The following is a 26,487-nucleotide window of genomic DNA, read 5'->3' as shown; positions in this document are numbered from 1 at the left end:
TGTTTTATCTCTTTTTAACCATTTCAATAATCGATCTCGTAGTGATTTTGAGAAATGCATGCTGGGAGTAGCCTTACGGTCATTTATTATTAAAACTCCTTGGTGAAAAACGGAACATATTTATCGTGTTTTGGCGTGTTTTGGCACAATTGTAACTTAAATCAGTACTTTCTGTAAAAAATTGCCTTACATTTGTATGTTTGATGCTTCGATACTGACATGATTTTTAACAAACCTTTTTAAATTGTTCGTTTATATATTTATAAATTATCAATAAAATAAAGTTTAAACTCCCTCAACCAAAACTGACCTTAGATAGATTTGGCAATTATTCTAAGTCCTTTTTGGTCATTTAGCTCTTCAACTGTTTCGGTTCTTGTACATCATTGGCTTTTAAATATTCGGCTTTGAGCATTTATGATGAAGGTTAATACAGAAAAGCGCGAATGCAATTTATAAAGTGTTGTTTCCTTTTTTTTTTTTTTTTTTTAAATATTAATGTTTCCGTTAGTGAAAATAACGAGGTCAATTTATCAATTTTGTTATTTGAAATATTTCCTTTTATAAACAAAGAAATTATAAATTGACATAGGAAATCATAATCAGTTATAAATAGCCATTTTAGATATAAAAATGTTTTTACAATGTATTGCGATATATATTGTACTTTTTTGTGGAATTAAGACTTGCAGAATACCAAATCAGTAAGTGTTATTGATGTAATTCGTTGACGTAATATAAAAGGTACAGCTAATTTCCTCAGAATTTAAAATTAATAAGGTATCCGTGCTTTATTTATGTACTTAGAGGTGCTAGTATCATGATGGCGTATTTCTGATTATGTCATTGAACCATATTTGCATAATTAGGGCGAAACTTTTAAAATGTTTAACTGTTTCTCTAGAAATGAATAAGAATGTTATGTCTTATAAAAAATGGTCTGTATCAAAACAATACTTTGTTCTGTTTTCTTCATATACACATAAGTTATTTGGTTTCGGATATTCTTCGATTCAGAACTTCAAACAACAAATGACAACAAAACTTTATAAATTTCATGCGTCAAAAGGACTTTTCTGTACTTACCCTCATCAGGAACGCTCAAAGGCAAATATTTAAAAGCCGATGATGTATAACAAAATGTACATTTTGAATAGTGTATGAAAATTGTCAACCGCAATGTGCCTGACCATTATTTTAAATTTTGAAATCTATTATCTGTATTATTCAATATTCAAATTCCAACAATTTGAATAGCTAATTGACCCTTATATTAAATATCATTAAAATAAATACAGTAGAAATTCAACATGTATACCTTATATATATCAGAATTCTATTTATACAGCCTGTGACTGCTGTCATTTTATTTTAGCTAAATTCGTGTTTTTTTTTAATTTTATAGATTTCACTAAAAATAATTTGGGAATATAATTGTAGTAATTCAAAGCCTAGAATTTTGCATATGCATGAAGTCAACAAACATAGAGGACATTTATTCATAATTGCAGTTTTCATTTCGACTTATAAAATCCGAGGTTTTAGGACTATCCTAAGACCATCCTAAGACAAATCATTTGTAGCTTTCCTAACTTTAAGACAAAATTAAGGACCCATCTTATCTTAGGCTTTCGTTAGTCTGACTTAAGACAATGACAAGTCCTAAGACAATTCTATAACATGTCATATTCATAAGACAGCTGTGTTGGTATGACACCTTATATAAACTCACTAATTACTCTTTTACTGTTTATGATCTACTAAAACTAAGTATTTTAATCAAAACCTAATTGAACATCCTTTCTAAATAATATATCTAAAAAAAACTATTTTGTTATTCAACCGTCTTTAATTTTGTTGTTGTTGTATATATATATTAATTTTCTGATAGTAATGATAATGGTACATCTAGTTGTTGTGGAAACCATCAAGAAATAAATGGTGTTTGTAAAGGTATGTACCCGTAAATACTTTATTATCGATATCCCAAAACCAGAGTGCAGAGGTAAATTAATAATAGTGTGTCATATATTTACTTTATCTTAGTCCGCCTTGGTTCACTATTTGTAAAATAATAATTTATGGCACACAAATTAAACATCACCATAGATAGGGTTGTTTTATGTTGCTTACAACAAAGACACTCTTCGAACAAATTTTGACTTTGTTTAGAAGTAGTATTGGCATTGAAATTACGTCATATTGTACAAACCACCTTAGTTGTTTTATTGCATTAATGGTCGTTGGTTCTATCCTCGGAAGGGTTCAAGAAAAGACTTTTAAACTGATATTTAATACTTTTCTGTAAGGCATGCAGCAGCTATGATATACAGAAAAAAAATAGTAGGATGGTCGTAAGAAAATTGTGGTCGGGAGTAAAAGCATATCATCCTGCAGACTGTTACTTATTAGTTAAAACTTTGGAAATTTGCGGCTGGACATTAAGCCTCCATTTATCCAACAATAAATCAGTCGTATGATTTATTTCATTAATATAAAATTTGAAATATTTGATTTGGCTTCTAACTGGTTTCATTCAAGTACTACTGATGAGTATTGTACAGACAAAACGCGCGTCTGGTATGCCAATTTATAAGCCTGGAATATTTTATGCGTTTTTCAAGCAAAATTATAACGGCAAACTTCAATGAAACAATTTCCGTATTTTCATGTCTGGACCCAAGTACTCGCTACTGGGTTGTTGATACCCTTGGTGACTAATAATTCATCAGTAAAGGTGACGAGCAAGTCGTAGTAATAACATTTGAAGTAGGAGTTTTACTGCACGAAATGCACATTTTGTACAATAACTCTTTCTTCAGTAATGCTCATGGCCATATTATTAGAAATATAAATCTAATATAAATTCGAAGAAACAGTATAGTGTTTCATTTAAGTTCATTAAACGTTGAAAAATTGATAAAACAAAAAGAACAAAAGTTAAATCCAAACTCTGACAAGTAACCAAAGATATGCACGAGGGAGGTACATTCCTAGTAAAACTCATTTTCAAAATTTGATAATAGCAAATTTCAATAAACTTACTCGTTTAATTCGAATGCCATTGTTGAGTTTACTATAGACGAAACGCACGTCTGGTTGCAAAAGTTTAAATATGAAAATAAGAAGATGTGGCATGATTGCCAATGAGACAACTCTCCACCAGAAGCATGTTATCATTTATGAGTGTTTTGATGCCGGTACTGAAGTACTAGCTAATGGGCTAGTTATACCCTCGAGGACTAATAGCCATCAACAGAGGTCTGAACCCAGTTGTAGTAATAACATACACAGTATCAATGTAACTTCAATTAACATCTCATCAGTGACGCTCGAGGCCAACTATATTAGAAAATCTAAAACTGATACACACGTGTTAAGGAACTGATAAAATACAAAAGGACCAAAAGTAAAGCAAAATTCGAAAAAGAAATAACTGCTATGCACGCAGGAGAAACATTCCTAAACTTGAGTGATTTCCCCAAAACTGCAACAGTAAATTTCAACAAAAAAATATTCTGATGTTCATGCCAATTCCGACGAACTGGATACTAGGCTGGTGATATCCTTGGGGCTGACTGTTTATCAGCAGAGATCTTGACTCAGTGGTAGAAAAAGTATAAGCAGTACAAATTTAACTGGATCAGATGCGTATTTTGACAATTAATGTTGCTTTTAGTTTTCATCCGTATGTAAAATAATTACACCTGACAGGAGAATACGTTGACAGAATTCAGAAAAGGGTTTTGGCAATTGACGTTTAAAAATAAAAACTTTTAATTCAATGAGAACAAACAACTTTAACAAGTTAAATGTTTACTTTTATTTACTACGCAATATACATGCGCACGCGTGTTTGAGTTTCTCCCTTTTTGAACAAGTACAAAATTAGATTCTTAATTACAAAGCATACAGATGTATAACTTGTTTTACTTTTTGTTTTATTTCAGTATGCCCTCCAGGTTATATTGGATCAAACGGGAAATGCGAAACGCCGTGTCCTTGGGGATATTACGGAATAGAATGTCAGCACATATGTAACTGTAGTTATGATAAACGGTAAAAATTACGCAAAAAGGATAATATTATTTTTCAAAAATACTTGACAGTAAAACAGATCACACCAACCACTAACGGATTATTTAAAATTTGAATTGTAACTCATGGAACGAGACAATATAACTAGTTATTTTAAAAGATTTCGATAAATTCCATAAAGTCTAAATCAAACTGAGTTGATGCAACTTACATGGTAATATATATATATATATATTTTTTATCTATTTACATTAACCTTCTAAAAAATTGTAACGCATTTTGACAATGAATTTGTTAAGTTGCAGGTTTTTTTAGAAATCACGTATATTTTGTTGTTGTAAAAAAAAAACACACGATATCGTGATTGTACTTGATGCACTATATATTTGTATTCCGAAAATTTATTTCTCGTCATGGGTGCTTAAAACAGAAAAATCGGAAACCAATATTATGAGAAAAAGTGAAGCCGTAAAGCTTAAATGTACGCGCAATAGAGACAAAAGTCAGTTTAGGAATGCTTGTGAATCTGGAAGATACATTTTTGTAAATATAGAATTTTACAAATAATTGCATTTTTTTTTACAGATAATTTTTTAATCATCAATTTATAGATAATAACAAATGCGTTTTTTACCTTTTTATGCTACACTAGGGGACTTATGGCATCTACCAAGTAATACACAATTATGATGTCAATATTGATATCAAAGTGATGTCATACCAGTACATAAGCTACCGATTGTGGTAGTAATCTCTGGGGAAAAAAACGACAACAATAGGGCTGACCAAACACCGCATAAAGACAGACAACACCGTGGCAAATAGAAAGAAGGACGACAAGACAACAGTTCTATCTTAAATAATTTTAAGACTGAATATCACGAAAGCCATCAACTACTCCATTAGTGATAGGCGTCGTATTGCTTATGTCGAGAAAATTTTTTGGGATAAGTCACATTTCGTCGTGGAAAAGAGGACGATATTGTGCACTACCAAGAATTTACCCACGTTTTTTTGGTACATTTCTACCCTCGTACATATCAGTACTGTTTGGTGAGACTAAAAATTTGTAATGTTATACTTTCTATTATTTCAGTACTGTTCATTATTATACAATAACTGTACCGTAACTAATTCTATAAATTCAGTACTGTTTTTTTCAGTACTGATTTCGTCAGTACTGTTTCAGTACTGATTTTGATGGTACTGTTTCAGTACTGATTTTGTCAGTAGTGTTTCAGTACTGATTTTGTCAGTATTGTTTCAGTACTGATTTTGTCAGTACTAGTTCAGTACTGACTTCGTCAGTAATGTTTCAGTACTGATTTTGTCAGTAATGTTTCTGTACTGATTTTGTCAGTAATGTTTCAGTACTTATTTTGTCAGTATTGTAATTGTACCGATTTTATTAGTACTATTATTGTTCTGATGTTTGTCATTTACTTTTTTAGTAAATACTTACTTTTCAGTGCGCACCTTATCCATATATCAAAAATAGTTGTTTCTTTAGGTATAGCTGTAGCAGTCGATTTGGTGTGGTTTATCTTTTTAATCTGAATGCATATTGTTTCAAAAAATATTGGGAACTGAAAACTTATAAACTAAGTAAGTATAGTATGGTATATTGTGACATGTTGATGACTCTTTTTTATTTTTTTTATATTTTGTATCTTGTGTAGACATCGCTGATTCAGTGTTGACCTCTATCATTAGAGAAATTTTGACACATGTGCATCTGAGTACAATTGGTATCCAAAAATAGGTTGGATAATTCTGTGACTATATTATTATAATCCTTGTTTAGCTGGTTACATATTAAAACTGATGGTTTTTCTCTTCGACTATATCACTCTGCTGAGCAGGACTTTTTAGCGACGTGAAAATGACTGAGGAAAAGTATCAAGCTTACTTTCGTCTATCAAAAAACTATTGAAGTGAAGGGAAAAACAACAAAAATGAAGCAAGATAAGCAGTTTATCGGTTTTTCTCAAGGGAATTGTTTACCCTTTAGAAGCACATGAATTCATTCCCGGTTTTTAGTCGAGTTGGTGTTGTTTCTTTTTATATATTTTAACTGTTGTTGTAAATGCACTTTGGTTTTATGAGTCTTTGTTTACTCCTTGATTTTCATTGCGACTGTCTTTCTGTGTTTAAAAAAAAATACGCAATCGACACCAGAGAGATTTACATTGTGGTTCGAGTCTGATATTTTACAATATCAATGTGTATAAAACCGCACAATTTATACAAATATCTAACAAGATAAGAATCTTCAATACTGTTCATTTTTTGGTATTTTGCTATTGCTTAAAACATGTTGACATTAATGATTCCATATCTTAATATGTTAGGCAATGTATTGTAATTAACATAAAACAATGTCTCATCTCCTTTTTTTTTTATCATAACTGGAATTTCTTTTATTTATCATAACAATTGTTTTAATATAACCATCTTTATTGTCAAATAAACATATGAAGTCTGTGACAAAAATGTCAATCATTTTCATGCCGATAATTTGTAAAGTTGCAAATGATTTTTCTTTCATATTTTCCTTTCAGAGTAAGAATACTTGAAATACTGGGATTATTATTATTATGAGAAAATTAAGATAATGCCTTTACCAAGTTAAGAATATGACGGTTGTTTTCCATTCGTTCTGCTATTTGATGTGCTTGAGCGTTTGGTTTTGCCAGATGTTTATGAAATTTCCCCGCTTTTTAAAATTTTTCAGAGTTCAGTATTGTTGTAATCTACTTTTAGAAACATAGTTTGTAATCTTGATTTTTAGCAGCAGCAGACTTTATTTCATATGGATGTACCAGTGACATTTAAGTTTTTTTTTATTTATGTAAAAGCTGGCAAACATGGCGTATTCTTGCTATGTAGCAAGTTTTTGGTGAATTTGAAAACAATTTTTCATAAAATATTGCCTGCAAGCACCACTACATTTTTTTTTATATAACGGTGGAATAAGATTTGCACATTTTAAATTATTTAAAGAATATTTCTGTTGATATATATTAAGTACAAAATATAGTTAAATTCAGCAGAAACTTAGGCTACAATTGTACTATATAACCCCTTGATTATTTTATGACCCTTGTAATTAAGGTTCATAAATAAAACAATCAAAGAAACACTTAATTTTGCTTGTATCATGTTTTATTGCTCTCCCCCCTTTGCCATCTTTTCTTTAGAATGCTTTATAGAATGTCAGTTTCCTGGCTGGTGTCTTTTCCTCAATTCAGTCTCACATATGATGTGTCTTGCTACATGTAGATTGGTAATTCCAGAGGACTCACCTAGTTCTAATATGAGCTCATTACAAGCATCCATCTTTTATGTTTTGGTACTTGTACGAAACTCGGAATTACATGGTTTATGATTAAATATTGTCTTTTCTGATGAATGCATATTGAAATACATCCTTCTGTATATAGGTCTTTAATTTTCACATCGTACGTTCCCATTTCAGCGGCTGTCTTCTATGCTGTTAATCATTCTGATAATTTATTCCTGAATAAAAAAAGCAAAATATGATAATTAAATCTATCAACCTCGAAGTATTGGTGTTTGCCAGTGACAAATATTTCATGCACATGTAGCTTTAACCATCAGTCTATTTATGTGCTCTTTATAATAATTATAACATGTCAAAAGTTTGCAGTTGATGATTAAAATGGTGTAGAAAGTTTCTGCAAGTCATAAAAACACATAATTAGTTTCATGATATGTCTTCAACTTAGTATTTTGCACCATCTCCAAAACCAGAGTGGTCGCATAGATCCAGCATGGCTGAATAAAAAAATCCAAAAGTAACTAAAATGTTATTGTAAAACATTTCAAACAAGAAAAAATAATAAACAATATATAGCAGTCAATGTGGCGGGATTATATAAGTTTGTTGGCACCTGGGACAATGGTGGACTAATATCAAAATGTATCACAAATAAATGAAGCATAGTAAAAAAATCCGGTCAAAATAGGAACAAGTGGGATCGGGACAGAAGAGAAAGAAGTGGGAAGTGGGAAAAGATCGGAAAAAAATACTGTGTGACAAAAACACAGGATTTGAGGAAACGAGCATGTGTCGGTCGGATCCAGCAATTTTTAAAAAGGGGATCTAAATCAGGAGATAGGGTTCCCAAATTTATTTTCCCTTTCAAATGCATTAATCGCCAAAAAAAAGGGGGTTCCAACCCTCGGACCCCTCCCCCTGGATCCGCCGATGCCCACCCCCCTTTTCCTTATCATATGTTCAGAAACATTCAGGATTTATAAATCTCAAATATTAAGTATTGATTGATATTATTTCATAACGTTTGGTCAAGTAGTAATAATATGAATATTCAAAACAACCCACGATTTAGCGTCTCCATTAATATTTTACAAATGCCATGGCATTAATTTTGGCATTTACAGAAATTTCTGTAACCAGGGGCGGATCAAGCCATTTTTAAAAGAGGTTTCCCAACACTGGATAAAAGGTTAGGGGCGGGGGTTCCAACTATATGTCCCCATTCAAATTCATTATTCGTCCCATAAAAGGGGGGAGGGTTTCATGATATGTCTTCAATTTAGTATTTTGCACACAAATTAAACATCACCATAGATAGGGTTGTTTTATGTTGCTTACAACAAAGACACTCTTCGAACAAATTTTGACTTTGTTTAGAAGTAGTATTGGCATTGAAATTACGTCATATTGTACAAACCACCTTGGTTGTTTTATTGCATTAATGGTCGTTGGTTCTATCCTCGGAAGGGTTCAAGAAAAGATTTTTAAACAATAAATGATGTCATGAAATCCAATCACATGAACGTAGGCAATTGTAATACTATGTTCAATATTAACCCTCTTGCTGCCAAAGGGACATTTATGGCTTCTACACACAAATCTTGTTGATTGTGTAGAACGTCAAAGGTCCATAGTAACGCCTAGATCCGCCAATGTGTAACGCGTATTTTCCTACTTAGGATATGTGTTTAAAATTAGCCATGCGACAATTTTCTCAGTTTTAAAACATACCTTTTGTCCAGAAGAAGTTTGAACTGTTGACTTGTTGAAATGTCAGTGCGAGTGCAAAAATAACGTTTGAAAACAATAAATGATGTCATGAAATCCAATCACATAAACGTAGGCAATTGTAATACTATGTTCAATATTAACCCTCTTGCTGCCAAAGGGACATTTATGGCTTCTACACACAAATCTTGTTGATTGTGTAGAACGTCAAAGGTCCATAGTAACGTCACAATACTGAGGAGCTCTGACAATGTCAAAAGACGGCGCCAAAAGGACGATTTTGGCGGGAATGAAGGTCATGAAGCAAACTGAATTAAATGCATTATTTGTATACTTAAAACGGATGTCAAAAAATGATACAGGATCATAAGCTTGTTAGTACTGTAATACCAACTTATTTAACGTGTTTACTACTTATCTAGTTCGTCATTTTCATGTAAAATGTTGCATACTAGTACTTTCGAGAAATTTGTTAAACGTCAGTTTTTTTTCATACATCTTTCAATCAGGACAGAGATTACAACTAAAAAAAAAATGCAGAACAAAATTTTTCATCCTAGGCCCCCCCCCCCCATCCTACAAATCATCCTTTCCCAGCACTTAGCAAAACCTCAATTTTGAGCAATTCATCACAGAACTTTTACTTTGTAGGACCCACTTAGCAACAGATTTATTGTACATTAAATTTCAGACGTCCTAAATATTGCATGCAATACTTGCCAACTTGGTTAAGAATCAGTTATGCATTTCACTTGACAAAGATAAAACAAAAGCGCTTATAAAGCTAGTAGCAATGGGTATATTATTTTCATTTTTTTTTATAAAGACAAGAAAGATAAAAAAAAACTATATTTCAAGGTTAAAAGTTGTATTTTTAAATAATGTTGTAGTAAAAACATCGTTTATAACAATCTTAGAGCAATAGTTTTCATAAAATTACTTTTACATCGCTTTTCATAATTACGGCTCCATTGACGCGGGAAAAATTATGGACGGCGGGAAAGCGCTGTTCTACAGAGAGGCACAAGTTTTGCAACGTCACAGATATGAAACGTCAATATGCTTTTGGCGCGACAAAGCAAGAAAAACACTCAGCAAGAGGGCGGCAAGATTTTGAGACTATGTACAGCAGAGAAAATATTGTTCTACACAGTTGGAAAGCAAGTCTTTAGAAACGTCCGTTGTCGTCAAGCTCTATCAGCAACAATAGCAGGGGGAATTAATTAGGTGGCGCTACAGTCGTCCGTGACGTCAAAAAGTCCGCCAAATCAATCTGCTAAAAGATTGACGTTTAAAGTATTTAATTCAACTTGTCATGCTTTTATTATAATCGAATTTTAAAATTTGTAAGTTTTGCGACCAATATAGTTTAAATACGTCATGCAAACATTATCAAAAATAGCTTGTTATTGCTATTTCTTTATCCTGTCCGTTCCAAAAAATTTCAGCCATCTTTTTTGTTCGCCAAAAACATCGAGTTTTCATAACTTGACGTTTGCGTATCCAAATACAGAAAAGAACGGTAATAATCTCAAATGAAACCGGGTAAACTATTTCAAATTTCTACACAATTTTGAAGCCATCATTTTTTACTATTATACATCAATTTTGGTGACCACCAGTCATGTGAATTTGTACCTGGTTTTGGCTGCGTTTCTACTTCAAAACAGTAAAGTTCAACTTCTTTTCATTGTACCTGTTTCCAAAGTACTCTAAAATACTGATTTTATTATAGATATGAATGAAATTGTGATTAAAAATTGTTGTTTTTCACAATTCCATACGATATCTCCATTTTAAAGTAATTAAACCCCTTTTTGATCCCCTACACAAATTGACGGTGACATTGTTTTCTTTTTCAACATACGTCATATAACGTTTACAAAATATGTGCCAGGGTCATGTGCATAGTGAAAATTTACACATTGGACAAGTGAAACAACAAAAAAAGTTCTTCTTTATGGCGTTTGAAACTATAATAGGTCTAAGAAAATTCGATTTATACTGGAAGCAAATATGACAAATTAATGATGGTCTATGAATAAACAAAAGCACAAAAACAGCAATAGAAAATGCATTGAAAAGAAAATTTCTGGAGGAAAAAACATATGAAAAAAGGAAATGAAGGTCAGTTAATTATATTTATATTTTATAAGTTACAAACCTTGCTTATTAATTATCTCTTTACTAAGTAAGCTACATTAATAAGAACAAACGCTAGCTTTTCAAGTCAAACAAGAAATTAATTCATAGAGATGTGTTCTTACAAAATTGAATTTATTCAAATGGCAAATTCTTTAATCATCTTTGATCATTATTAAAGTAAAATGCACAAGATTTGTCATAGCAACTTTCATTTCTGAGATTAATATCCCATTATTCAGGTAAAATATACAATACTTTGAATATGTAAAGCAGCAGATATAGCAACCTGAAGAGAAGATTAGCCCTATTTTTTTCAAAATGTGTACTTTCATAATCTATAAAATACCCTGAGAAATTGGACAAGGGCCACTGTGCTAGCAAATCTAATAGTTGAATTTTACAATAATAATGATTTTAAAATTCAAAATTATGTCACTTTCACTTATAATTTTAGTTAAGCATTTTTTTTTTACAGAATTTTTGTCATTTTTTTGGTAAACTTTTCCTTTTTCTGTATGATATTTTCTAGGCAGTACTGTACTGTTCAACTCAGAAACATAGGCTTGGGTTAAAAGGCTTTTTTACTAAATTGTGACTCTTGGTCCCATTTTATTAAAATATAAAATATAAATGGTCAGTACTATTTTTTTTTCAGAAAGATTATTTAAATTGTATACAGTATGTTTTATTGCATTAAACATTGTTAGAAGTAGTTAAAAAAAATCCATTAGGAGTGATCCCATATCCCATTATAAAAATTACAAACTGAAAGTAAATTTCATCAGCCAGAGCTAATTTATATCAATTCAGCTATGTTTCTAGATCAAATTTTTACCAATTTTTTGTCTTTTAATTTTTACCTGTAATCCTTCTCTGAAAAGTAGAGAAGTATCTCTTCTTAATATTATAATAACATAGTTGTTAATCGACTTTCATTTATTTTCTTCTTGATTTTTGTAAAATAAACTCCTTTTTATTCATTTTGGTGGATTTTTATTTCTGACTGGTGATATCAAGGGGAGATAACCACTTGCACAAATCGGCAAAAAAACCACCGCTTCGTGTTGAACATAACTTGACGTTTGCGTATCCAAAACTGTATTGCCTAGATATTCATATCGAGTGTTTGTCTTAATGAGATGCTTTATTAAATTCAAATTCAGCCCATCATTTTTAGTTTCCTCGAAAATATTTAGATATTTCGATCGGGAGCCTTGACAATTTTCACACAAACTTCAAGTTTGAAGATAAAATAAAGAATAAAGGACTTTGAGTTGATGTGTAAGTTTTGACGAGTTAAAACTATGTGTATTCAAGATTATTTTGATCAATAAGTTTTTACCATGACAGTGGTATTTTAGTAAGTGAAAGTGAGGTTTGTCTCATCCGTAGTTTTACTGAATTTTCACGGTCACGTGACTCTATTGTTGCTGATAGACTTGGGGTCAAACCGTGACCTGCTTTCCAACTGTACAAGCCACTTGCAAAAAGTCTTAAAATTATAGAAACAGACGATTTCCGCGACAAGTCAGAGATGGAGGGTCCTTTTCGAATCGTCTACGAATTGCTATTGTTCATGTAAGTTTAACAAACTTAAGAAATCATACTTTTACTCGTTTTTTGTTTTTTTTTGTGAACATCCTGATATAATTTCTTATATTTTGTCTTCTATTTCGACAAAAAACTAGGCCTATTTGATCCTATTTCAATGCACTTTTTTAGTGCTTAGTCAATAGAGTGGGGTGATCATTTTCGCCATAATTTTCCATGTTTTCTGCAGTTTATGTTCAGGTCTTTATGTTTTTGGAGTATACTGATATTTCTATATGAAGATAACATCAAAAGAAAAATATTCTTAGCTTGAAAACGTGTTTCTTTGAAAAAAATTCATCTGAAAAGTTAGATTATAGGCAATTTGAAATTTCCTGATGTTTCGTCAAAGGGGGACACATATTCGCCATTTTTACACATCTATTTAAAACCACATAACTGCAGCTTAAAACAACATTTACCAAAACGTTGTCCGTTTTTTTGGTCCTTTGCGATAAGTGCCAAAATCTTGTCTAAGTTTAAAAAAATAATCATATTTGTTATAAAAATATAATTTACCGGCATATTTCTTCCATTTCATCCGTCCTTTGAAGTTTTTACACCTCAAAATCATAAAACGGCGAAATTGTGTCCCCGGCGAATATGTGCACCTCACTCTAATTATTTTTCTGAACATAAATACACACTTCATGCATGTAATTATTAAGAAAAATACATCAAAAAAAACCCGAGAAGAATAGAATATTAACAATGTCAATGAATGATTTTTTCCTCAGTGTCATCTGGATTATATAACGGTTTAGCACATAAAGTTACAGTATAAAATTACTTTTGATTCCGTTAACGTCAGACGTATGCAGTCAAATTCACAACTGTATTCACCCAAATTGCCTTTTCAAACAAACAATAAATGTGTATACATTTGGTTCACATGCATGTTGACATTTATGTGTAAAACAAAAAAAAAATATTATGTCAAAATAGTCTTTCCTTTGGAATTTAGTTCAAACGGGTTCCATAAGGGGTAACAGAACGTTAGACTTGCATATATTTGTTTATAAAAAAAGAAGATGTGGTATGATTGCCAATAAAACAACTCTACACAAGAGACCAAATGACACAGAAATTAACAACTATAGGTCACCGTACGGCCATCAACAATGATCAAAGCCCATACCGCATAGTCAGCTATAAAAGGCCCCGAAATGACAAATGTAAAACAATTCAAACGAAAAAACTAACAGCCTAATTTATGTACAAAAAAAAATGAACAAAAAACAAATATGTAACACACCAACAAACGACAACCACTGAATTACAGGCTCCTGACTTGGGACAGTCACATACATACAGAATGTGGCGGTGTTAAACATGTTAGCGGGATTATATTTTTCACCTATATTCTTTTATAATAAGATACAAACTAAAGAGACATAAATTTTGCCTCCAACGGCAAGTGAGAAAAGACCAAGAAACAGAAAACAGACAATTATCCAATGTCCCTTCTTTTTTCACGGATTTAATGCAACTTTAGAATGGCAGGCTTTCATATCAGTCCCTTTTTTGTCTTTATGAAGTAGCCATGAAGAATAGAGAATAATGTGGTGCTTAAATATAAAGAAAAGAGAATAACAGGCAAAATTTATAATAAATAGTGAAAATGGTATAAAATATTAAAGAATACAGAAATGAAGAAACCCCATCCAGACCCTTTTATAAAGTGCACAGTTTTCTTTGCTTTCTTAATCTTCCTGATTGAACCGGTCTTGTCCTGGTTTTCATACTACAAGGGAAACTGCATGTGAAATTTATATGAAGAGATCATGTACATACACTTTGTAGAAATATATATTTTTTTATTGGTCAATGATTTAATTTATGTCGGTTCAAGGCTCCATTAGTCCGACACCCCAAAAGTCTGACGACCCAATGAACCGACACCCTAATAATCCGACACATAATTATTGAACAAAATTTCGTATAAATAATCTTTATTTCAAGAGGATAATCCCATTATATAAAAATATTCCTACTGAGTCATTGAGAGTCCTCAAAAATACTAACATATTCATAAAGTACTTACAATACATGTATTCAAAATGTGCTTAATGTCCAGTGGCAAATATTACATGCATGTTCAAAATAATTTAATTATATAATAGTTATTGAAAAACTGGTCATTATCGTGATATATGGACTGTCCTATCTATGATTATAGAATTGACTGTCATAATTTGACAGACTCTAATTTCATTGTCATGGATCATTGAACATGTCAAGTTTCTGTGGTACTTTTATGCATTAAACTTCCAAAAGAAATAGTGCATGGTCAGTAAAGCAGGCACGACATTTAAGCGTGGACACTCTTGTTATATAAATGTGTTATAATATTTCAATTGACCACTATTTCCCAAAGATTCCTGAAATAGGACAGGCACTTTTATTCCTGTTCGTGTATGTGGCGAATTAACCCACCTGCTAAAGGGTATGGTACATGTATTTAAAGATGGGGGAGTCTGTCCTTTTGTCCTTATGTCCCATGTGTCATCAATTGCTCATGAACCACTTGACAGAACTTTGTGACACTTCGATACAATCTTTCTCTCATGATGTACTTTTTCAAATGACAATTTATAAAGTATTAGGTTCATAAATAATACCGTAAAAAGCATGTTGGGAATAACAACTTTTTACAAATTGATGCAAAATATTTGATGCAGTATCTATTGTTATAGGTTTCCAAAAATGGATCCTACCAGAACAAAAAGAATAAGTCTATGAGGAAAATAAAGGCATAGATCAACAACTAAAAACTGTAATGCATAGATAATATATGAGATCGAGATAGAACTGGTGAGAAATTAGGATTTTTTTAGGTAAGTATTTTCAGTTTGTCCGTATTATTTTATTTCAAGAACATGAAATATTGTAGTGCGCTCATGAGACAACAAACCAACAACGATTAATTCAAAAGAATAGAGAGCAGCATTCAACAATTGAAAGATGTCAATATGGTTAACAAAGAATCCTATAGGAAGTACATATCCGTACACAAAACCTCAGTTAACTGTTTGACAGATTGCATTGATATTGTGCTCGAATAATCAGATTATGTTTTGATTTGGTGCCGATCCAAAGATGAGTGTCCCATCAGGACATAGTTTAACATATGAACCTAAAGGAAATCTAAACAAAGATCTCCTTCTCTAAAACTGGATTACAGATTGAAATGATAATTTAATCAGAATTGCCACTGTTACAAATAATGAAAAATTCAACAACAAGAATACTTTTTTAAATATTTTAAACTGCTGTATAAAATAATTAAATGTTGGATGATTGCCAATGAGACAACTACCCACCAAATTTCAGATGAAGTGGATATTAACAATCATAGGCAACTGTGCAGCCTTCAACAATGAGAAAACCCTTACCGTATAGTCGGCTACAAAAGACGAAGACATGAAAAATATGAAACAATTGAATTTAGAAAAGTTAACGGCATAATTTATAACAAAACAATTTAAGAATGTCAGAGTGCAGCCTATATTGAAAACATAGAAATTTGCCAACCCAGACTTGGGGCGCTAAAATTTTTCTACCAATCGTATTAGATCAGTTTTCAAGTAGGTAACCCATACATTATTCCATTCTTTTTTTCATTTTTCTCCATGATAATATGAACCTTTATTTACGTAATACCATCTTTTGCCATGCATGTACACTATACATATTATGTTATGGTTGACCTATAGTTGACCTTATTATTGGACTTTAACAAACATGATAACATTGAAATCTGACAGTGTTATAATCAACCTTTTATTTTTTCAGAAACAAGTTGGCGAAGATATGTGATATCACATGCATTGGAAGAGCAGTGCAAAATAACATTGAAGCAGAATTATGAAACAGTGATTAAAAACATCAAATTGAGAGAGAAATTTTACATGTTGTAACTATATCATGCTGTTAATTCTTAAGATTACTGTTTATTGTACTTGCAATGAAAGTGAATGCAGTAGATAAAAAGAGAAAGTTAAACATTTGAGATCTTCATCTTGTTTTATTCAGTTAACAAAAAAATCAATGTTGATGAGCAAAGCATGTATTTTAATGGTAAAAAAATGTACATTAATGACACATCGTCATTAATCCCGATAGGGAGTGTCACTACACGGATTCCACTGTACAGTCGCAGCTCTCGATGGGTGCTCCGTAAACGGAGGGATCTACGTACATACATACATACATAGCCACCTGACAACAATTGTCAGGAATAATGTAAAATTAATAATCATGTTTTTAGTACTAGTATTGAAATATTTTCAAAAAGTAACTCAAATCCATGTAACTTGTTATAATTTATGTAATTTGTAATGTGAGGTATATTTGATTCAGTCATTTTTCATGAAAGGAGAAGGTCTTTTTGTGGGAATTTATGCTAAAAAATCAAAAAGGTTAATTTATGTACCAAATGACATCCTTCAGACATTTTAAAATCATTCTGTTGGAAATCGGTCTTTAGATTTTGATACTTTTTTAACCTCTGTATGTCTGTCTGTAATATGCAAATCCATTACAGTTTTCTGAGGAATTACAAATCAAGAGTTTCCTGAAAGTGACTTAAGTCATCAGTCCTCATGTGAACATGCTTTACTGAGTAATGCAGTTTAAAATTCACCCATTCAACTTCCCTTTAACAGGATACCTATTAATTCTTACACAAAATTTCATTTATTTTTTAGTTAAATATGCTTTGAAGCTAAAGTTAATAGGACAGATTACAAGAGTTTTTCATATCTACGTTACCCTCAATGCAGATACTATTCACAATACACAAATTACAAGTGAATGAAATTGCAGCATGATTGATGCATACAAAAAAAGGAAATCTACCAATGACTGTCAATAAATTTATTTAACCATTAAAAATCTTAGGGAGCTACCATTTGATTTTTATGGGGGGGGGGGGGGGGGGGGGGGGGCTAGGATGAAATTTGAAAAAAATTGGCAGGACAGGAGTTTTGAGTAAAAAAAAAAGGCAGGATGAGACACTTGCAAAAAAAAAGTCAGGATGACAATTTAGGTAAAAAAAAGTCAAAATAAACTTTAAAAAAAAAAGGCAGGACCGAACACAGTGTAAAATAAAAAGGCAGGACAGATTACAACTAAAAAAAATGCAGGACAAAATTTTTCATTCAAGACACAGATACATGTAATATGATATTGTCAAATATAAAAACAATATTAATAAGAACTTACTAAAAACATAAACCATATCAATTGACCGCACCAGAATGAGATGCAAATTTGACAATGCCAAAATATTGAAAAATCAGCTAAAATAACTGTTGAAGAGCTGGACCTAAAGTAAAACAAAATCAGAACAAAAAATCAGAGAAATAAAAAAACATAACGAAATCATCAACATGTCACAGTATAGAAAAGGATGGAAACGGGGTAAGTGTCAAAGAGAACAATTAACCCAACCCAAATGTACAAAACAACCTAAGACCACCGATACCTTAATTTTGCTATTAATACATAATTACCTAGTTGATTAGTTTTTCAGTTCTTTTTATTTTCAAATTGGCATCACTGTATGCATTCAAATGTAAACATTCTAACCAATTGTAAGATAAATAAACTAAAGTGCACAGCTACGTACTTAAAGAAATGACATCTTTCTTTAAATGAACACATTAATCCATGCACTGAAAAAAAGTAAGAATATACTTAAAACAGTAATGAAATGTTCCGTACAGATACAGTACTGACTTAATCAGTATCATAATGAAACAGTACTGAAGAAATCAGTACTGAAACAGTACTGACAAAATCAGTACTGAAACAGTACTGACAAAATCAGTACTGAAACAGTACTGACTTAATCAGTATCATAATGAAACAGTACCGAAGAAAGCAGTACTGAAACAGTACTGAAATAGTACTGACAAAATCAGTACTGAAACAGTACTGAAAAAATCAGTACTGAATTTATAGAATTAGTAATTGTACAGTTTTTGTATAATAATAAACAGTACTGAATTAATAGAAAGTATAACATTACAAGTTTTTAGTCTTGCCGAACAGTACTGATATGTACGAGGGTAGAAATGTACCAAAAAAACATTGGTAAATTCTTGGTAGTGTAGTAGATAAAAATATCTTGTTTTAAGAAATGAAAAGTCATACTTTGTAAAAATATACTCTGATTAAAAAGAAAACAAAAAGACCGACATCACCAAAATGCTCGACCTCATTTTTTTCGTTCAGTGAAAATGGGGAATGTGTCAAGGAGACAACAACCCGACCAAAGAGCAGAAAACAGCCTAAGGCCACCAATGGGTCTTCAACACAGCGAGAAATCCCGCACCCGGAGGCGGGCTTCAGCTGGCTCCTTAACAAAAATGTATATCAGTTCAGCGAAAGTGGACGTCACACTAAACCCCAAACATATAAATGAACCAAAATTAAAAAGACATACAAGACTAACAAAGGCCAGAGGCTCCTGACTTGGGACCGTGATGAGATGCAAGAATGCGGCGGGGTTTAACATGTTTTTTAGGTCTCCACCCTCCCCCTATACCTCTAGACAATGTAGAATAAACAAATAGACAGCAACACGCACAGTAAAACTCAGTTTAAAAGAAGTCCGAGTCCGATTTCAGAATAGGTAAAAGAAGAAACTAAGCAAAATACAATGATACATAAATTAACACAGGGCTACTAGCAGTTACTGACATGCCAGCTCCACCCCTCAATTAAACTGATTGAAAGATTATGTCTTCATCGTATGAAAATCAAGCACAATCCCTTCCGTTAGGGGTTTAGTGTCAATCATACCATCATAAAATATACGAGAAGAAAAAGTGTTTATTTCCGATGCAAAGACCATATGAGTGAATCAATATTAATTCCAAAAATTGCCATCTTTAATGACCTGACAACAGTATCGTTACTATATCCCTTCTGAATAAGTCTGTTTAAAGGTTTGGTTAGCTTTTGAGGTGAATGACGACATTTTTGTGCTTTGTATTGAATATTACCTTGAAAGATTGGATGTGAAATACCTGAACGTTTAAGATGTCTGCACATTGATTTATATTTACGAACTATGTCCTTGTACCGATGATAAAATTTAGTAAATGTTTTGACAAGTTTGTGATATCGAAAACCCTGGTGTTATAATTTTTTCTTTCGTTAAAATCAAGCACGTGTAACATACACGAGCGAATCGAACAAGTTGAGATATATAAACACCATAAGATGGTGACAAGGGAACATGACCATCTAAAAATGGATAATTAACAATAGGAAATGAAAAATCATCTCTTTTATCATAAATTTTGGTATCCAGCTTCCCGTTAAAGATATAGATAACAAGATCCAGAAAAGGGCAGTGTTCTTTGTGAGTATTAGCTTTATTTAAAGTCAGTTCAGCAGGATAAATCTCTTTAATGTACTTACTGAAGTCGTAATTATTAAGAGCCAATATATCATCCAAATATCTAAAAGTGTTATCAGATTTTTGTATCAGATGTTGTTTCGATGAGTCTTTGTGATTTTAGTCATAAATTGTAACTCGTAACACTACATAGAATACTCGTGAAGAATACCAAATATACAGTAAAGTTGGTCTCATATGCTGACTTAAGCTTACATCAATAAATTAACAAGTAAACAAGTTGGTCCTTTTGAACTTTTGAAAACAAAAGACTTTACGACAAAAGGGATGACATCAGCTTTCCAATTGTGAACTTTCCATTTTTATGTAGCATCATTCCAGCAGCGCCTGTATATGGTGTTCATATCTCCCAGTTGACTAGCCTTAGGTTTCCTATCATGATTTCCAAGGAAGCTAATGAATTAAGGGTTCCAAATAGTAAAGTAAAAGTCATCCCTTCGAAGTTTTACGAACGCCATCACGAGTTGGTTGACCATTATAGAATATCTGTGTTACAGATGACCATTGGTATTTTCCAATTGTCGTAGCCACAATCTCGTCATTTCCACTATTGTGACATCACCGAATTAGACTCATCAAATTACTATTTCTAATCATGAGAAACACAACGGGTGCAACTAGTGAAACAGGATCTGCTTAGCCTTCCGGAGCACCTGAGGTCCCCCTTATATTTGTTAAAAAGGGGTTCTTGTTGTTCTTGCCTTAATTGTTAAGTTGTACCTTATGTTTATGTTTTATTTTTAAATGTTTGTGTTGTATCTACATGAAATAGTCTTGTCTATCATTTGTCCTAAAACGTGTATCAATTCACAATACATGCTCGATGGTTTACGCATTTGGTGATGTCTTAGGGTTGCATAAGAGTCAATTACTAAAAAGTAGAATAACAAAAATACCGAACTCCAAGGAAAATTCAAAACGGAAAGTCCATTAACAAATGGCAAAATTAAACGCCCAAACACATCACACGAATGGAAAACAACTGTCATATTCCTGACTTGGTTCCGGCATTTCCTTATGTAGCTAATCCATACTAATCCGCCATTATGTGATCCCTAAACACTTAATTAAGCTTACCAACGGTTCTCTTAGCAGTAACAAGACGGGTGTCTCTAGTGGAGCAGGATCTGAATACCCTTCGGTTCACCTGGGATCACATCCTGATTTTGGTACGGCTCGAGGTGTTTCGTCATTAGTTTTCTGTGTAGTGTTTTATGAATTTACTTGTCTCGTCGTCTTTTTTCTGTTTTTTTTTTTTTTGCCATGGAGTTGGCAGTTTCTCTTGAGTTTTAAATGTCCCCTCGGTATCTTCCGCACTCTTTTTGTCCTTGTATGTTACTTAAAATATCTCAAGTTGATCTCGTTACAAGCATATAGCTTTGTAAAAAAACTATAGTATGTTAATAATTATTCAGGTATATAAGTGATAAATACGATGTTTAATAAAATTCCATATGCTAATAGTATTTGTATTAAGCGCTTATTCTGGATTCTACGTTGTACCGTTAGCATGTGCTTTCTTTGAACATGTTATAATTACAGTCTTTCTTGCGGTTGTTTAGCATGCATATAATATTTCGTAACATGGTTTGAATCAGGGGGATTTTTAAATGAATATTTTCATTTTTTTGGAAGACTTAAAACAAATACAATGAGACAGCAGTGTCATTAGATATTAGGCCATACGACTCCGCAGACAGAACAAACCTAATACAATAGATATGAAGTTTATGATGCAGATTAAAATAAAACTTCTATTTTCATTCAAGTCATCATTTCTGCATTATTTTTTTCATATTCTTTCGTTTCTTTATCATTGGAACTATGCGCATGGTAAAATAGAGATTTTTCTCCAATCTTGGAACGGTACTCTAGCATCTCACTCGTAACCTGTTGATGATTTCAAGCAAACACATGGGGATGTAAAAATGAGGAAAAGAGGACAGGAATTTGACTGCGATAAGTGGAACATATTATCAGTTATTTTGTAATGTTTCTCTACTATCAGATTTGTGAAAATAGTAGAGGCAGAACTTGTTTGCCAAACCACATTTTATATTTGATAAAATTGAGAATGGAAATGGGGAATATGTCAAAGAGACAACAACCCGACCAAAGAGCAGACAACAGCCGAAGGCCACCAATGGGTCTTCAACGCAGCGAGAAAATCCCGCACCCGGAAGTGGTCCTCAGCTGGCCCCTAAATAAAATTGTGTACTAGTTCAGTGAAAATGGACGTCACACTAAATTCCAAAACTTATAAATGAAATAAAATTAAAAGACATACAAAGACTAATAAATGCCAGAGGCTCCTGGCTTGGGACAGGCGCAAAAATGCGGCGGGGTTAAACATGTTTTGTTGACCTTGTTTAACTTCTAGTTTCATCTGACAAAGCTAGCGGTCACCTTTTGTCTGTTTAAAACACAATACAGGAGAATCGTTTTTGATGTATATTAAAATTATAATAAATAATTACCATGTTATTTGCTTCATAAAACTGCATTTGTTTTCTTCACATGCAAATGCAAAACGTAATAGTAGAATACACATTTTCTAATCATTGATATCTAAGCTTATGCGTATTTAACGATGGATAGTTCACTCACAAATATTCTCGTATTTCAGGTGCAATAATGTTGTGGGATGCATTTGTGATTCTCTATTCCCTAATTGTACTACAGGTAATACTATGGTTACAATTTTGATTTGATGCAAGATATTACGATGCGAAATTTACCAAATAAATAATTCTAAACGATTAGGCGAAAAAAAAATTAAGTTCTACCATATTAGAAAAAATAAACCTTAATTCCTATGTTGACTATTTTAAACTCTGAAATTTATTTCAATATGAATACATGCTTAAAAGATGTGTCAATGCGCCATACCAAATTAGAAGCCAACAAATCGTGAAAAAGGACAGTTTTAAATGAAGTATGGATAAAAGAGAAGCTAAAGATACCAAAGAGACATTCCAACTCATAAGTAGAAAATAAACTGAAAAGGCCATGGCAAAAAACAAGAGAAGAAAAAAACAAAAGACACACAACAGTATACAAAACACAATATAACAATGTTGCGTTAACCTTGATTAGATAGAAAACCAAAAGACATTGGGAGTTTGCAATGAAGAAAAAGTAACCGTTTATTTCGGTTTAATTTGATTACGACACATCATTTTGTATATCAGCTCCGATATTATTTTTATCGCATGTTAGACCCTTTTCAACCCTCATGCTTATTTCAAATAAGAGTTTCCGAGATATAAATTGTTATTTTAATAGGTAATTTTTTTAGCAAAAGGCCGACGCAATTTTACTTCTTTTTTCAGAATCTCTAAGAAGGTAACATTCAAATACATAGTTGCTTTTATATTGAGGGAACATCCAATCTCGAAATTTGTTTTTGTTTCGATTTCCTTGCATGTTTTCTGGAACCTTGATCAGTACACTCAAAACAAAAATATCTGAAAGGCAAATTGTTATATTGTTTGAAAGCATACACATTACATCCGGCAAAGGGACTTAAACAATTAAGACAGTATAATGAATAGATGCACTTTTGAAGATATGAGCACAAGAGTAAACGTTTTTGTAATACTGTCAAGTAAGACGTAAATGTATCGTTATTCGTAAAAGGGGGGATGGGGAGGAATTACTGCATGCACAAAATTTGTTGTCACACTGCTAAGTTTTTGTTTGTTTTGATTCATACTTTTGTATGTATAGATATAGAAGAAAGGATATTTCATACATCAAATGATACTTCGAATTCAACAGGTATGGCAGCATTTCTACATATTAAATATAAACGAAAATGAGTAATACGAGACCATCTTCCATGTTTGAAGTTTTCAGGCTTTGGACTGATAAATTATTGGAAATGTCGTTGAAATTAGAAACAGTAGAGGTGTTATCAATTTTAGGAGATAGACTTTTCCAGCAGGTTGTCGGCATTCATATTGGAACTTATTGCGCGCCTCTTCTTGTCGACCTTTTCTTATTTTAATATGAGTCGAAGGTCCTTCAGAAACATGTAAAAAAAACAATAAGATCAAAGAAGCAAGATTATTTAATTTCATATACATCGACGATGGTCTTTCCATTAACAATCCAAACTTTTCTGATTGAGTCGTACTCCCATTTAATCCTCCTAAAATAGAGATTAAAGAAATCATAGATACCGCTTCCTCCGCCCAATATTTGTCTTCGCGGTGTAAGTTTAGACAGTTTTTGAATTCTTTTAAGCTTCGAGGTTTCCTTAAAATTAAAACTTTTTAGTACACTTTTGCGTTATAGATGTTGACTTTTTGTTTGAGAACTGCTTTGTAGAATATTTTGATCCGTAAAGGTGAAGCTATTTCAGTGTTTTTTTGTTTAAAATTATATTATCGTTAGGTGGGCAAGTAAAATGAAGAGACAAAATTGGTATAAACAAAAAGAAGAGAATGTCCGTCAAATATCACAAACAGAGAAGCAAAATGTTTTAATTTGGGCAAAGAAATCTTACAAAAAAAATCATGTCAAGTCTGTCGAAGAAGGAAAACACAAAACAAATGTCAATTTTAGAAAACGTGGTACATGTATAATACCACTAAGGGAAGAAAAGAGTCTAGAGTTACATATACGTGTAATTTTTATTTTAAAAAAATGTGGGAGATTAGCTCGCGATAGCAAACTCCAAACCTGAATAAATATTGGAGTACGTACACCGCATGCTCTACGTACACTACGTTATAAATTATAAATAGAATTACATGACAGCATCACCTTTTCCACACTCTATCGACAATGGGTACTTTAAAAATTTACAAGGAAATGTCATGTAATAATTTAAACAGTTTAAGAATTTACAACTAGCCGATTCGGAAGTACTCCTGAACTATTTTTTTAAATGTTGGTCAGACATGTGCTAAATTCAGTTGTTAAATAATAGAACTCCTTAGTTAATGATAATACTTTTTACGGTGTTCTTATGTTATCAAAGTATACGCATTTTCAGCACCTTAAAACACATACGAGACAAAATTTTCGGGAAAACATTGCAAACGTTTTCAGTATCAGAAGTATTGCTTAGTTTACATAATAAATATATAAAACGTTAACCGTTGAAGTCCGGGGGTATTTATCATAGCTAGACATATTGTATATACACTTTCCTATTGATGTTAATCGCCGTATTTTGACTCCTGAGTGTCCTTCAGTTTTTATTTGCGTCAATGGGTTGATGTATTAACATCCCTTACTCATATTAAAAGAATTATTACTTTATAAACAGTTTTCTATTATTGATTATAAACCTAGAATAGAAATTTAAAAGTTAAAACTTTCGACTAGACATTTTGAAAAGAACAAATACAAGTAACCAATACAAAAAAATAAAAAATCAACAAAACAAAAACAACACAAAATACAATTAAACCCTCTGTACTTCAAGTTTCAGATATACAGCAGGTTAATTGGATTAAGATTTTAGTGATAACTTGTACGACTGTTTTGTGTTTTTCATCTTTATCAATGACCTCAAGTTTGATATATTGGCATTGGTAAGTAGTTTTATTTTCTAGTAGAAACGAACAGGTCAAAATTCGAGACAGTTTCACACCTCCTTGATGCTTGAAACTTTCCGTTGACTATAATATTACGTTTACAAAATTCAAACTATTTTCATGCTTTAAAGTTACAATTTAAAGATTTGAAAAAATGCATGGTGAACTCAATTTTTACGCCAAACGCATTTATGACAGTTGAAGATTACAATTAAAAGTGTCACTAGTCCTTTAGTTTAAGACTGCATGTTGACATCAACATATACTTTTAAATTTATAGTTTGTGTCTTTGGGTTGCTGTCTCATTGATGTATACCCACATTCATTAACATTTTATATGACAGGTTACTGCTTATTGAAGTCTGTGTACTTATATCTCTTACCCACTTAGAACAGAGAAGATATCAATTACATACATGAAACATTTAAACCAAAAATGTTAACAAGCACAATTAAATATATAAACCTTTATTCCTAACATTTATATTGTTCTGTTTAACACATGTATTTTGTTTACTTTTTGTAGGTTTCTTGGAAATTCGTAAACACGTTGTTGTATATATTGAGCCTATTTGCACCTCCATACTGTCAACCACATCTAATTTTAGAAAAAAGCTTTAATCATAAAATTATATATTAAAGAATCAATTTTAAGTGGAAAGTTATTATTAATCAATTCAGTATTCTGCATGTATTCACATTTT

General features: G+C 31.9%; 1 protein-coding gene across 1 annotated transcript; it reads left to right on the top strand.

Moving 5' to 3' along the window:
- The first annotated feature begins 611 nt into the window (after nucleotides 1-611).
- LOC127737906 (multiple epidermal growth factor-like domains protein 10) lies at nucleotides 612-26,423 on the top strand. The gene is made up of 7 exons (XM_052248875.1): nucleotides 612-704; nucleotides 1,892-1,953; nucleotides 3,951-4,059; nucleotides 22,861-22,916; nucleotides 23,964-24,014; nucleotides 25,672-25,780; nucleotides 26,310-26,423. Exons 1-7 carry the CDS (start codon nucleotides 634-636, stop codon nucleotides 26,326-26,328), a joined length of 477 nt encoding a protein of 158 aa, XP_052104835.1. The 5' UTR covers nucleotides 612-633; the 3' UTR covers nucleotides 26,329-26,423.
- Nucleotides 26,424-26,487: the final 64 nt, after the last annotated feature.

This window comes from Mytilus californianus, unplaced genomic scaffold, assembly GCF_021869535.1.
Source record: "Mytilus californianus isolate M0D057914Y unplaced genomic scaffold, xbMytCali1.0.p SCAF_4, whole genome shotgun sequence".
Lineage (NCBI taxonomy): Eukaryota > Metazoa > Mollusca > Bivalvia > Mytilida > Mytilidae > Mytilus > Mytilus californianus.
This window is presented reverse-complemented; position numbering and strand designations above follow the sequence as displayed.

Bases quoted from the DNA above. Each gene is read 5' to 3' on its own strand.
- LOC127737906 (XM_052248875.1), top strand. From the start codon at position 634: ATGTTTTTACAATGTATTGCGATATATATTGTACTTTTTTGTGGAATT. The intron at 4,060-22,860 runs GTAAAAATTACG...CTCGTATTTCAG, and splicing joins AACTGTAGTTATGATAAACG to GTGCAATAATGTTGTGGGAT. The intron at 24,015-25,671 runs GTATGGCAGCAT...CTGTACTTCAAG, and splicing joins TGATACTTCGAATTCAACAG to TTTCAGATATACAGCAGGTT.